The following is a 14,305-nucleotide window of genomic DNA, read 5'->3' as shown; positions in this document are numbered from 1 at the left end:
TTACACATCAGCGAGTCCAACACGCTTAAAATTTATAAAAGAATAGTGATGAATATGGATAGGCAGCGAGACTATTGTTGCAGCTGTAACTTTTAGCATGGGGTCGATGTCTCTATTCCTTGGACATGGAAGGTTGGTTGCCCAGTGAATGTTCTAGCTAGTATGTTGATAGGTGGTAGTCATGTTGGCTCACGCAACTGCTATCCATCTTTTGGGCACCTGATGGCCCCTAGGTCATCAATCCCCTATAGACGCTAGGTAATGGTAGACGGTGTGTTGTGAGGGGCAATCTCTTGGGGGGCCAATAGGCAGTAAGTGTGAGCAGGCCCTACATTTCAGGATTAGCTTCCCGCTCATCAAGGAGGGACGTTGTGTTGGAAAAACTCGAGAGTCGAGACTGTAGTTGTGAACGGCTGGTGGTCAAACAAAGCTGTTGACGGCTAACAAGTCGGAGCACAGACACGTGTCAGTAAGGCAACTGACAAGTGCCAATGGGTATGTGATGCCCATGCAAACTGCGTGTACTAGTGAGTGAGTGAGGTGCCATGCTGGCAGGCTGAAATGAGGGGATGCAACGAGGTAGGTTTACGAACACTTAAAGAACCTTGCTCTGCACTTTCATGGTTTCTTTCGTTCTGTCTTTGTGCCCAGAACTAGGGTTAGGGTTAGGGTGAGCTCCACCTTCTCCCCGCTAACCCCCATGGGCAAGCTCCTCCAGTGCGATGGCGCTCCCGTCCTCGACCCCTTCCCCAAGCAATGTCATTCTTCCGGCATGGATCCCTGGCGCGATCACGTCTGCATCCCTTCATCGGCCTCTTCAGCAGCAACTTCTGCTGCCCTCCTCCCCGCTCCTCCTCCTACTGCGTCTTCTCCCTCTCCCGCCGGCGCTTCACTGCAGCTCAGCATCAGCGAGGGCTCCCCCATTACCTCGCTCTTTTCAGACCCGTATCCTACCGCGTCTTGGGATGCTGTCCCGGGCCTTGAGTCGCAACAGATCCAAGCCCTTCTGAAGCTTTCGGCCAAGGGAGTCTTTTGGAAGCACCCCTGCAAAGCAACATCTTGCGTGTTTACGCTCCACCATGGTGGAGATGTGGAAGCAGATGGGAACTGTCTCTTCTCTGCGGCACAAAAAGCGATGTGCCTGCGAGACGAATGTCCACAGGCTGTAAGAAAGAGGACAGTGCAGAGGTTTCTTCGCGACTATGAAAATGGCGTCATGCAGAAAGTAGCCACAGATCAAGCCATTAAGCACTTATACAGCCCAGATCTGAATTCTGGGTGGGGAGTACATGTTGTTCAAGAGGTCAAGCTGCTGGCAAAAAAGGTTGACAGAGAAGCGATGGACACTGCTATTGAGGAGCTCATGCATTGCAGCATGTCCAGGTACAGATGTCCGTCTTCTTTGCGAATGTTAAGGTTGTGTACAGGGATGGTGGGTGGTGTGTGGTTTATTACTGTAAAATACAAAAGGAAGATTTCACCTCCACACAACTTATGAGGCTTCTGAATTTGCTTGGCGCATGTATGGTGATGGTTTCGATGGATCGTCTTCCATGATAGTTACTCGCCTTCACGACTGATCACTTTCTGGCTACTCGGCTCTTGACTTGTAGCATCTATTTTTGTCAATGCGATCGCGATCATGCACTCGAATGAATCTGAACAATGCATAGATTCGTTCGAAATGAATGTCCTGGACTTCATGATTGTTTCTTGCGCTTTCATTCTGGGTGAGAATGTATGCATTTTAATCATGTACATTTTGTCTCATCATTACGCAGACATTCATGGAAAGGAAGGCTAGTGTAATTCATACTTTATTTTTTGTAGTGGTGCCGCTCTCATGTGTCTTTTCTCTTGCATTAGTTTGCAAAGCGTGCCTGTGTGAATGCTTTTGAACTCTCTTAGGATAGTCCTGGTCTGCTACTATAAGTAGGTTTACCCTCAATCTTGATCTCAGTTTCTGCTTGCTAAATCTTTGATTCTGTTTCTCTTGGAATTTTGATCATAGTGAGACATGTCTTCTCTTGTGTTTGATGACCATACTCCTTATAACATTACAGGGAAAATGCAGCTGAGATGGTTTATAAGGAGCGATGTGTGAGCATTGTGAATGGTGAGGCATGGGCCAAGTATATGTCTATTGCGGGTGATGCAAGTGATGAGCATGACATTATCACCTTGTTGTATGCTCAAGAAGGATTGATAAGTGTAGAGGAGAACAGAGAAGGACGGGCTGCTGCGTTTGGGGATGACATTGCTATTGAGAGCCTTGCATCTGAGTATCAACGAGAGATTTTTGTGGTGAGCTCTCTGGTATATGCTCTAGCAACAATATGTGAGCGATTTTTTTCAGCTTTTTAAAAGGTCTCTCAAAATTAGGTCCAGGCCCATGGAGTTGATGCCATGGTGGACGAGGAGCATTGTGTCTTTTTTCTTTCCCATCGTCCCAGAGGCGAGGTCCTACATCAGCCTGTTTTCTTGTTTATGAAGGGAACTGGTAAGACTCACCAGATCCCCTTTTAAAAAAAAAACCTGTTGAGTAAGGTTGTTCCTGTGAAAGTGTCTATGTCTTCTTTCTAATGCCTGTGTGTGTGCGCACGCACAAGTGTGTACATATACATAGTAGCTACATGCATAGATACATACCCACACACATACACAAACATATGTGTGTGTGTGTACACATCCATGTCCACACAAACATACATATATATATATATATATATATATATATATATATATATATATATATATATATATATATATAAGAGAGAGAGAGAGAGAGAGAGAGATTTTCTTTTGTGTTTGTAGGTTGGTGTGGTTCTGGTGCAGACCATTATGAACCTCTGATTGCGCAACCGGCACCCTCTTTAATGCAAGAGAAAGTTGCTTTGGTTTTGTAGATTAGGCAGGTTTGGACGAGAGGGTGATCTTAAGTTGAGGATCTCCCTTTTTCCATCACTCAGCAAAGTGGTGATGGGCATGGTTAGCATGTATGCTCTCCTTTCACAAGCCATGCTCATCTTTACAGAGTCTATTTCAAGGGAGCTGATTTTCCCCGTCGGCTTAATCCCCCTGTATTTTAGCACAGCAGCTGCTCTCTGCATTTGGTAGGTTTTCTATCCAGAGGTGGTCCGGTCCTTTCATTCTTTTGTACGAACATGATTCTTTGCGTGAAGTAGCTGAGGAGAGAGCGAGATAGAGAGAGAGAGGTCTACAGGAGTTTTTTACAGGTCAGAAGCCAATTTGTAGGAAGAAGGCTTTCTGATACTAATTTCAGGACAATCTGACAGGGCTTTATAACATTGTAACGTAGTGGGCTTTCGGTGGGCCATGGTCATGAGTTTCTTTCAATTTTGGGCAATCTTAATGTTGTATGATGATTGTGTTCTCTTGGACTCGTAATGGCAATATCTGCTGCATTCTTTACTCGTTGATGCAGCCCTTGTGTGTCAGCAACGCTACTGTTGTTTATGTGGTGTCAAAGTGGGAGTGTTCTTTTTCTGAGAGCATGGCAAGATTCTCTTTCCGAGAGTATGTTATCTGCCCTGCTATGCAGGACTAAGCATCATCCTTCTTTGACTGACACGGAGTAAAATTAATGCACATTTGGGTATCAATTTAGCTACATGTATAGTACACATCTTGATTAGCATTTATTTGTCAATGGCTTTGTTGTAAAATGATTGGTTTTCTTCAATGGTAGCTTGTGGCTGTAAAAAATGGAACCTATCTAGTGGCTTTTGTCTTTGTCATAAATTGGGCAGCTATTACATCGTGAGTGAAATGTTATGGCAGATGTCTGAGGGAGCAGAAAACTGTCATTATGAGAGGATGCCTTCTTTCATGTGCTATATGTGGTGCAGGACTTGATGTAGATAATGGAGGACTTGATGCTGATGATGCAGGTCTTGATGCTGATGGTGTTTGAAGATTGGAAGGTTTATGGAGGCCTTGTTTTTTACGACATTGCGTGCTGCAGTTTTACTTTGAGTTGTGGCAATTGTCGAAGTCAACAATGTGTCCAATACAATGCTTGATGATATTGAATTTCGAAGTTGAGGAAAATACTCTACTTTACCTAGGATTGCCATGGACATGCACTTGATCACATGCAAGGCTTCTTTTGGAGTGAGTTTTTTGTAATGCCATTCTGGCTTACTACTGCTCCTGTCGTGGCAGAAAAAGCAATGATGGATGGGGGATCCGAAGAGAAGACTTGGTTTGTGGTCACTCTCGTAGATGGCATTGTTTTTGTCTTATGCGAAGTCAGGCATTTGGAGGGTAGGTAGGCATAATACTAGGGATGTTTAAGATTTTGAGTCCTGCCACCTTTTGCATGGGCTCACTCACTCTGCACAAACAAAATTGAAAGTAAAAAGTCTAGATTTCACACTTCTGCATACACATATTTTGTGTAACAGATTTGAATTATTTTTGTAAGAGTTACCGGAGTATCTTATATTGACTGGAAATGTCTAACAAGAGGGCATTGTTACATTAAGCCTTTTCAGTGTGGCTTAGGCCAGCTGCTAGCTAACATTTTTATGATTAGCTTGTGCATACAAGATCAGGATGGAGTCTTAAGTGCAAGCCGAGGAAGGATCGAATAATATCAACATTTTCATTGAAAATGAAGGCAGGGCTGCAAGGCAAGACTTGGTGAGGCTTGCTTTTACTCATCTCTCAACCTTTGTTGACTAGTTAGGCTACTTGATGGAGCACTCTGCTCAGCTATCCCTAGTGTTAGTGCAATTTGTTTGGTAAGTAAGAAGCTCAAATGTTCTCGACGGCGTTTATAAGCTCGCTGGCTTTGGTCTACAAAAGCTTATCAAATCTGATGGGCAAGACGAGTGATTACTTCTACTTGGTATGGTTGCTAGGTGCAGCTGTTGACATCGGTGGATCGCTTACGGGTTGGACAGTTCAACCTCTCGAGATGTGCTGTCTCATGTGACTGGCCCAGCTGATTGCTGGTTTCCTCGCTGGGAGCTTAGGAATTTGCGGAGTGTCAAGCAGGCGGCACCAGAACAAGCCTTTGAACCAAATAGTTTGTTGGAACATGGTCACATTGATCAATCATTGCCCGTGGTAGACATCCATGGACCCCAACCATTTCACCTCACACCCACATGCTTTGAACTCATGAAGGTTCCAAAGTCATCCCAGTATCGTAGATCTGTGACGCTTGACCATCCCGTTTCAAATATAGTCAATGTTAGAAAAGCAGGGGAAGCTGCTGGTTTCACCACATCAGCAACCAGTAGGATTCGCATGATGAGTCAGTAGTAGTAGTTAAATTTTGGATTGCTTGCCTGCTGGCGAGTAACCCATTGACTGGTATGCCCACTTGTTGGTATTATCAATTTAAAGCTAAGCTAGGTTGAGTAAAGAAATCGTCTTAGAAAGCTTCGATCAGGAAATCTCCTTGTTTTGGCTACTGTAGTAGCATTTGCGACATATACATGGATGCTCTCCCAAACCTAAGTAATATGACATTCATCACTTAATGCTCATAAGGGCCAAAGAGAGGAGACAAGTAACCAAAGTCTTTTCCATTGAAAATATTAAAGCACTTGAAATTTGCACTTATTATAATGGTGGCTCTTATCTCCTAGGTGGAGAGTAGATCTTGCAATACTCTATATGATTTTTTCAAATTATGTTTACTCTAATTACTATATATGTAACTCTTTCATAACATTTCATTAGCATAATGCTAGCCACTATTAGTACAAGAAGGTGTCGGCCAAGGACTATCACTTAACGTGTCGCATTGCTACTCTCTTTTGACACGCTCTTTGGTGTCCGAACTTTTTAAGAGTTTTCATGGAGCACATCTAACAAGCATACATTATCCTTGCAATTGCAACGTCCACAACGTGAAGCAAAAGCTATCTCACTGTCGCAAGAATGTCAAATGTGAGATACACTTCATTGATGCTACCTTGGTGGTGGTGACCCTTCTCAACAAGAGGATTGTGCAACCTATTTCTCTTCATGAAGCCTCATGCTCAAAGGAGCTAAGGTGCGTTATGACTTGTTTCAAACATAAGAACATGTTGATATAATTAATTGACAAGTTTTTGCAATCTCAAATTCTAGGTGAGTAAATGCGTACTTTAAGAAAAAGGTTGTTTGTATGTTCAAATAAATTTTTGTCAAATGTTATATGATGATTAGTAACATTTATAATTTTCATAGCTTATTGGCATTGACAATAACAATAGTTTTTGCTATTTTGAATAGCAAGATGAGTCTCATTAACTTGATTTTGTACACTTACATTGCAGATTTACACACAAAATTGCTAGATTTGCTACAAAAAAATATTAGTTTCTATGAGTATCCTTTTACATCCACACAAGCCAATTGAATAGTTAGATAATCTTTGGCTTGCTTCTTTTTCCATATTACATCATGTGCTTATAAAGAATTTATGTCAACAATAAACCGTAATGTACGCCTATATTTTCAACATGGAGGTCTTGTCGATCTACTAAAGCATGTGTGATAACCCTTTTATTGAGAACTAAAACATTTTTTCTGTTCTTTATGATGTTGGCCGATAACTCTTCGCTAGCTTGAGTTGGAGGAGGTAAGGTAGCTCTTTCAGAAGGTGAAATATGAAAAGTTGCTAAGAGCTTTTCCTCAAAGCAGAGATTAAGAAGTTAAACTGATGATGGTGTCAAGCATGCTCCCATCTCTTTCAGAGACTTTTGAAACATAAAGCATTGCAAAGAGCATTGGCCGTTATACACATACAAGACTCGGGGATGATGTGGCGTAATGGTAGGTTTAATAAAAAGTTTTATAAAATGGGTGTTCACATACTAGACTTTGATTGTTTTTTTAATAGTGTCATATTCCTTGAATCATATTTGATTGTTTTTTTAATAGTGTCATATTTCCAAGAAGCGATGCTATGTCCCTATAGATATCAATTTTGAGGTAAATCCAAAGGATTCTATAGGCATGCTAATGCCTTTTCCTATTATATTTTCTTTGGCACACTTGGTTCTCGAGAATCTCTAATTTAGTTAAGAATAGATCCACCCCCCATTTAAAAGCCCAAATTTTGGAGTATTCCTAGAATCTTTACTTATGTCTTGTGATTTGTTGAAAAGTGTACTATGGTTGGGCCTTTAATGTTTCTACTGTTTCAAAAAAACGTCAAAATTGAATTTTTTCAAATGCAACATTGAAAAATATCCAAAAGATATCAATCTTAGTATGACTCGATTCACCTTTTCGTGAGGATTCTAGTGCAATGTCTACATGTTCAAAATGATTAGATTTGCAAAATCCCCCCAAAAAATATTGAAAAAGATTAGCTTATCACAAAACTCTCTAAACTAGCAGGAGGGGTTTGTAATTTTTGAAAATATAAGCAATTTAATAGAGATACATTGATAAGAGGGGGTTTTAAAATCCATTTGGAAAAAAAAACTCGTTAATTCACGAGAAAAGAGGGATCAACGTACAAAAGAAGATTTAGAAATTTTCTCATGTAGAAAAACGAAGTCTTTTCTAGTGTTTTTCATACATTGAATAACATCATGAGCTTCTGCTTGAGAGGCACCGCATACCTAGCTAGGTACAATTGGGGGCGTGGGGGGGCCGGTGGTCCCCTGCCCCCAATCGTAGGTAGCTAGGTATGCGGTGCCTCCCTCACAGAAGCTCATGATGTTGAGGTAAGTCACAATGTGGGAATTATTATAAGAGTTTGTCCAAAACTTCTTGCGGTATTCATGCCAACATTTGAACATAGGCTTTTTTAAGGTACCTTGCAAACACTCGTTATATAGGTGTGGTGCCTTGCCCCAAGGCACCACACCAAGGGTTTTGAAATCCATTTTGAAAAAAAAAACCTAGTTAATTCATGAAAAGAGAAGGATCAATGTATTCATACCAACATTTGAACATAGGGTTTTTTTAAAGTACCTTGCAAACACTCATTATATACGTGTAGTGCTTGCTCCCAAGGCACCACACCAAGGGTTTTCAAATCCATTTTGAAAAAAAAAAACTCATTAATACATGAAAAGAGAGGGATCAACATTTAAAAATAGGGTTTTTTAAAGTATCTTGCAAAGACACGTTATATAAGTGTGGTGTCCCTAAGGAATTTCTCCGATAACTAATTATAATGTCCCTGGTGGGACCGCCTGGAATGATCCTCCCAACCTCCCTTTATATAGCCCCCTGGGCCTCATTCCCTACCCACACTCGCAGTTGACCCCTTGGGCCTGGTCCTTGACCACCGGGCTATGCCTTTGGAATGACATTACTCTCCTCTTGGAGAAATGTTTTTATCCTCGAAAACAAGAGTGATGACACACTAATGTTTTTCATAGTGGCATCCTTTCGGGATCCAACTGTTTGCTTGATCGAAACACGGTTCAGTAGGAGGTTCAATGAAACCAAGAGTAACATCTTGATTTTCCACATTGTTGTCCATTTGCAACCATCTTGTGTTACCGGTTCCTATCCAATCATAGTGTGTAGACTCCATTTAGAACGCACATGAGCATGCTAAACAAGTTAAAAGATGTAATTGGAAGAGTACCTCTTTTCACTTTTCACAAAAGTAACTTGCTGGCATAACTCATCAGCCAAGTTTAAGTCCTTGACTTGTTCTCAAATTTCATCATAAACAACCTCACCATAACTAGTGTTCAAGGTTGAGAACGTGATTTATACGTGAAGAGACTAAACCTAGTCGCAAACATGCTTTAACTTATGATAAGAAAAGTCCAAGTAGAGCAATAAATGCTTACTAATTGGATTGCTTGGTGCTAACGTACGCACTTTGCATATCCTTTAGCACAAGATTACAGTTGGTAATGTGCTTATCCTTTTTTCCCATGGTTTATAGACAGTCTTCCTAGATGACTGGTAAACGAGAATCACGATATCGTACTAGATTGTTGAGGAATCAACAATGACATACATAACCATCTTGGTGAACTTGAAAGATCCACAAGCACCCAAACCGAGCCATGACCTTTATTGGTGATTGATAGATCCAAAAGTAATCTCATAAAGATACTACACATAGAGTGCAAAATGCTTCATAAGCAACGAATGTTATGAATATGCATGCCGCTCTAAATCAGCATTTGCTAAATACTAGGGCCCATGACACTTAGTGTGGATGCATTTAGCAAAAAAAGATCCGAACCTGTATATCCATGATCATCCTTGCCAATACGTATGGCGAATGTGATGCTCCTATCACACATTAAAGAGGAATGTAATTAGTTCTTAAAAGAAACTAAATACTTGCTACTGTAATCATTTGCAAGCCTTGCTGAAACGTTCGAACTATAATAGAAGGTAAAACATAAGTCCCTTCTAGGTTCAAACAATGAAACTTTGTCAGTAACAACACATAGCCTTGATATATAACTAAACCACCATCCGTTAATGTTGTTCAATAACACTTGTAATCTTAACAAGTCATTCTAAGTACCTGAAAATTCTTGGCCACTGAAATTGTTCCTGATATGACGTGCATAAAATGATTTAAAAAACGGACTCGACTAGCACCTAGGGACATCGTCACGACACATAATTGAAGTAGAGGCGCCAGTGTCAGTTTCAGAGACTCATATTCTCCACATGTGGAATATGTCTCATGTAAGGATGTTTGAAAAAAAAACATCCTTTAAGTACAAGATGTACTTGTGTGTGGAGGTAACTGCAAACACTCTACGACGAGAGTGAGAGGGACCCTCATTAGCCTTGCTCCGCACTGGCTAAACTGAACTCCTTGAGTTCCAGACTATGTTGTATCCCACGTGATAACATGTGCCAAATAAAACCCTACAAGTGGGTCCATAACTGTGTAATGCAAAAGTTTATTTTTGACATTACATCCCAAATTTCTTGGCTCTTACACGACCTTGTCATTTCTCGTAAGAGCAAAAATGGATGACAATATAATTTATGCATTTTATGTGGATAAAGCAAACAAAAAGAAACAAAAACAAATCAGATGCGTACCTAGAGGTTGAACATAGTGTTCACTTATCCGTAGTGAAAGGCATTTGCTCAAATTTCCCACCTGCAAAGGCCTAGGAATACTAATTGAAAATTAGTGAAATGCAAGTAATATTTCACATGTAACCTTGGGTGTTGCCTTTGCAATCCTGACCCCTTGGTTGAAATCAACATTGTCAAACACCTTGGTTAAACTTTGCAAAAAACCTGCTCAACTAGCAGCGAGCCTTGGCCTATGTCCGTGACCCCCCTTGGGTTTGCCTGTGGCATTACATTCCGTTGGAAGTTGAAGTTTTTCCACTACCCCTTGGCAGTCTGTGGACTTCTTTCCTTGAAAATGCAAGTGTGAAGGTTCCAAGAATTGACCATCAACCCTTACTAAGTGATTTAGTAATCATGAGCTTGGTCTTATCCCAAAATTGTACTCATATAAGCACTCTTAGTGCTAATAGGAGCTCCACTGAAGTTGGAGTCGTATTCACAATTGGATCTTTTCTAGACCCAAAATTCCATAATCTTGGGTTTCTGTGAACAACCGTGCTGTCGAAATGCTGGCTTCATCCATACACCTTGGTAGAGATAAGCCCTTACGAGTTTAAGACGTTCAAAAACTCAACTTGACTATCACACTTAGTGTGTAGTGCTAAAATAATGCCTAAAAAGTCACTAATGGCAAGATTCTTGCTTGTCCATTATAATCGCTGGGTACTCAACTTAGTGTGTAGTGCTAAAATAATGCCTAAAAAGTCACTAATGGCAAGACTCTTGCTTGTCCATTATAATCGCTGGGTACTCAACTGGAAAGAATTGTTCGATCTTGAAATTAATCACTGATGGACTTCAAACAGATGGCTCTTAGCCATGCCAAAATAGGTGGTAATAGATAGCTCTTAGCCTTCTTGGTGGCTCGTAGCCCTTCTTGTTACCGTATTGACATAGAAAGATTTTAATAAAATCATGCCTAGTTTCACCTTTCTCGCATAGAAGTTGGGGAGAGAGAGAGAGAGAGAGAGAGAGAGAGAGAGAGAGAGAGAGAGAGAGAGAGAGAGAGAGAATGTTGGGCTGAGGAAAACCCCTTATTTGAATGTGTTGTATGCCTCTTGGATATGATCCCGTGCAGACCATGTCTGTGTTTTAGCTTATCCTATAAGCGTACAATAATGTACTTGTACCACGCCCTCGTAGAGAGGTACCATAAGTCACATCTTGACCCACTTACTGTCTATATGAGCTCATCCTTGATAGAGTAGCTAGTGCTATAGCGGAAGCGTATGCAATGATAGGTGTCGTACGTCCATCATACTAGTATGTCGTGCATACATTGCAAAAATAGGGAATGGTATGCCCTTGGATTCAATGAGAGTCTCAACCATGTGTGCACGATTACACTGGTGGTGAGCTTATATCCACATAGTGCTAAAGTCAATCGATGATACCTTTGCACATAAGAGAAGCCTTGCTTCGCATGAAAAGTGGCAAAGCACTGTGCTTTGTACATCGGCTTTGTATGGAGTTTGCCCAAGCACTTTGCTTTGCACAACAGAGAGATCTTTTCCAAATAAAAGGTTAAATTACAGAATAAACAAGCATAACTTGAAAGTTACTAACCTTGCCGCCCACTTGTGGCCAGGTTTCTGGTAATTCGCACGAAACTGGTTCATAGCCATATGTATTGCTTGAGTAAGGTAGCAGTGAAAGGCAGATTGGACTAGAACATGCTAATCTCCACCCAGCCATGCTCTTTATAAGCCCTTGGCTTGCCAAACATAGAGACCCCTTGACTGCATGTCCGTCCTGGCCCTTGGCCCTGCCCGGTCCTAATCATATACGCCCTCGTTTGTTTGAAAATTGTGCAGACATTGTCACAAGTTTCCCCAAGGTTGTATGTGAATGGCAGATTCCAAAAATGCCAAAAAGGAAGCCTTGCTTCACCTAATTATGCATGGAGGTCTGGTGCTCATAGCTAGCAGATACGCTTGCTAAGTTACAATGGCATATCAAAAGAAATTTGATCTTGTTGAGCATTCAAAGATTATTGACCTTGTCGAATTGTACCACATAGTGAAAAGAAAAAAAATAGCATGCAGATACGCTTGCTAAGTTACAATGGCATATCAAAAGAAAGTTGATCTTGTTGAGCATTCAAAGATTATTGACCTTGTCGAATTGTACCACATAGCTAGCAGATACGCTTGCTAAGTTACAATGGCATATCAAAAGAAAGTTGATCTTGTTGAGCATTCAAAGATTATTGACCTTGTCGAATTGTACCACATAGTGAAAAGAAAAAAAATAGTTGAAAACTATGTACCTCGGATTTGCTTGGCGTGATTACGGTTGTCCTTGACCTGATAGAGTTGGTTCAATTGACTGAACCTCTGGAAAACGTTGGCTAGGAAGGATATCCGAGCAACAATGCAAATCGAGAATGTGATAAAGAGAAACCCCTATTGACTTCTCAAGCTGTAACAGGGACTTTCTCGTCTCGATTGCGGCCCATGGCCATTGCGCATCTTTCGTGATCGATTGTTTATTAAAAAAAAAAAACTCCATACTGCACCTTGCCTTCAGAGGAGTTCCTGCCTTTAGTGGTAATACCAACTCCAACAAAGTCTAGCAATAGGCCATGCCAATCTCCTTGAGATGCTAGAGAGGCGGTTTGTACGCAAGCCGTGCGTGATTTGGGTTTGCAAACTAATCATTGGTTCTTGCCAATAATATATGCAAAAAAATACGTATGATACCTGTCACAAGCCATGCTTGTGCTTGGAGTGCTTAAAGTGCACTCACCTTTGTTGCATGATAGGGCTATGCAGCTGTTTAAAAAAAATTACCAAACAAAAAGAACGCTACTGCTTACCTTCTGAAGTACTCGCCTCGACTTGCCTTTCCATACTAGCTTGGTTTAATTTAAGCATGCCTTGCATGCGTTTGTGAAATGCCATATGCCCTTTACTTGTCATAGATGTTGCCTGAACCTGATCTTCCAAAAATTTTGAATTCGCAAAGACTAGTCATCGTTACCAATCCCTTCCGTAGAGCAAGTGCGAGAAATTGGACTCCACGTTCACGTTCTTGGAATTTCCACTGAGGATGTAATCTTGCTACGGATTCCAAGAAAATAGTCCGTTAGTGTAGGTGTGGTTGCCTTGATCACCAGTACTGCACCGGTCTTTGTATCTTGGATAAATTGAAGACGACTCGAATTAATTTACAAAAAGACCATGTGTAGTAAAAGCAACAGGATTTGCAAGTGTTGCTTGTTATTTCCCGGCCTGCCTGTGAGCCACGAAATGCCTTTGCCCCACTCGGTATGCAGAGCTTCGCCCGAAGCGTCACAAGAGGGAGTTGGGGTACCCTAGCGTGGGTACCCTTGCTAATGTTTTTTAAAAAAATGGTCCTAAGGCCAAGGGTCTTAGGGCTTCAACTGTGAAAATAGCTTCTCAAAACCAGCTATGGCGGGTTTGCAGGGAGCGTGAGTGAGAGAGAAGGTGATGGCCGCCAGTGGGTTGCTTGGCTCGCCTCGTGCCAAGGTCGAGTTATGCTCCCCTGTGCTGGGCGACCCCGTTGAGCCCCTTTCCACGTAGTTTGATAGACCCCGGCCCTTCTTCCCTCCTCAGCACAAGGGTGCCTGCACACAAGTTTCTTTGCTTCGTCTTCTTGCCCTGCTAAGAGGCCATGCCTGCCTCCAATCTTGTCGGCCCCCTAGTTTGCATGAGTATGCAAGAAGAAAAGTGGGTAGCTACACGCCCTCATGCCCAAAATAGCCCTTGCTTTGATACTAGTATAATGTCCCTGGTGGGACCGCCTGGAATGATCCTCCCAACCTCCCTTTATATAGCCCCCTAGGCCTCATTCCCTATCCACACTCGCAGCTTGCGGCCCCTTGGGCCTGGTCGTTGACCACCGGGCTATGCCCTTGGCATGACACTAATGGTCAGTTGCATCATAGTGTTGGAGAAAATTCCTTGGAGAAAATTGCCACCACCAACAGAGTGAGAGCAAAGCAAGCTAATGGTCAGTTGCATCGTTGTGTTGGTGGTGCAGATTTAGAGCTGCTGGAGTCATTGTTTGGCTTCCACACATTGTAGTGTGTTGTTGGTGCCGGTGAGTTGACTTTAAAGCTGCTAGAGTCGCTGTCTCACTCTATGCTTGCAGCATATTGTGTAGGCCTTTAATTTGTTGATTTTTTTTAGAAACTCTAAGTGAGCGCTTCATTATGCTCCCCAATTTTTAAATTGGTGATTGCTATGGAAATCTAAGACATCCGGCTAAATTTCGAGTGAATGCCTCAAGG

At 41.7% G+C, this 14,305-nt stretch overlaps 1 protein-coding gene across 4 annotated transcripts; it reads left to right on the top strand.

Moving 5' to 3' along the window:
• Nucleotides 1-539: 539 nt before the first annotated feature.
• On the top strand, nucleotides 540-5,595 carry LOC147444680 (Gap junction beta-4 protein). Of its 4 annotated transcripts, XR_015190055.1 has the most exons (6): nucleotides 540-1,383; nucleotides 2,064-2,304; nucleotides 2,383-2,500; nucleotides 3,870-4,287; nucleotides 4,559-4,665; nucleotides 4,887-5,595. XR_015190055.1 is itself a non-coding variant. In XM_086527215.1 (4 exons), the coding sequence occupies exons 1-4, from the start codon at nucleotides 701-703 to the stop codon at nucleotides 3,932-3,934; spliced, it is 1,065 nt and encodes a 354-aa protein (XP_086383341.1). In that variant the 5' UTR covers nucleotides 540-700; the 3' UTR covers nucleotides 3,935-4,398. The 4 variants fall into 4 exon arrangements, 3 of the variants coding, with proteins under 3 accessions (XP_086383341.1, XP_086383340.1, XP_086383339.1); XM_086527215.1 differs by lacking the exons at nucleotides 4,559-4,665; nucleotides 4,887-5,595 and having other exon boundaries at nucleotides 3,912-4,398; XM_086527214.1 differs by lacking the exons at nucleotides 4,559-4,665; nucleotides 4,887-5,595 and having other exon boundaries at nucleotides 3,870-4,398.
• The last annotated feature ends 8,710 nt before the right edge of the window (nucleotides 5,596-14,305 follow it).

This window comes from Adiantum capillus-veneris, chromosome 13 (assembly GCF_014529385.1).
Source record: "Adiantum capillus-veneris isolate H3 chromosome 13, ASM1452938v2, whole genome shotgun sequence".
In the NCBI taxonomy this organism is placed as follows: domain Eukaryota; kingdom Viridiplantae; phylum Streptophyta; class Polypodiopsida; order Polypodiales; family Pteridaceae; genus Adiantum; species Adiantum capillus-veneris.
This window is presented reverse-complemented; position numbering and strand designations above follow the sequence as displayed.

Excerpts from the sequence above, each read along its gene's own strand:
- LOC147444680 (XM_086527213.1), top strand. The coding sequence starts at position 701 with ATGGGCAAGCTCCTCCAGTGCGATGGCGCTCCCGTCCTCGACCCCTTC. Across the intron at positions 1,384-2,063 it reads ATGCATTGCAGCATGTCCAG|GGAAAATGCAGCTGAGATGG; the intron begins GTACAGATGTCC and ends ATAACATTACAG. Across the intron at positions 2,305-2,382 it reads ATCAACGAGAGATTTTTGTG|GTCCAGGCCCATGGAGTTGA; the intron begins GTGAGCTCTCTG and ends TCTCAAAATTAG.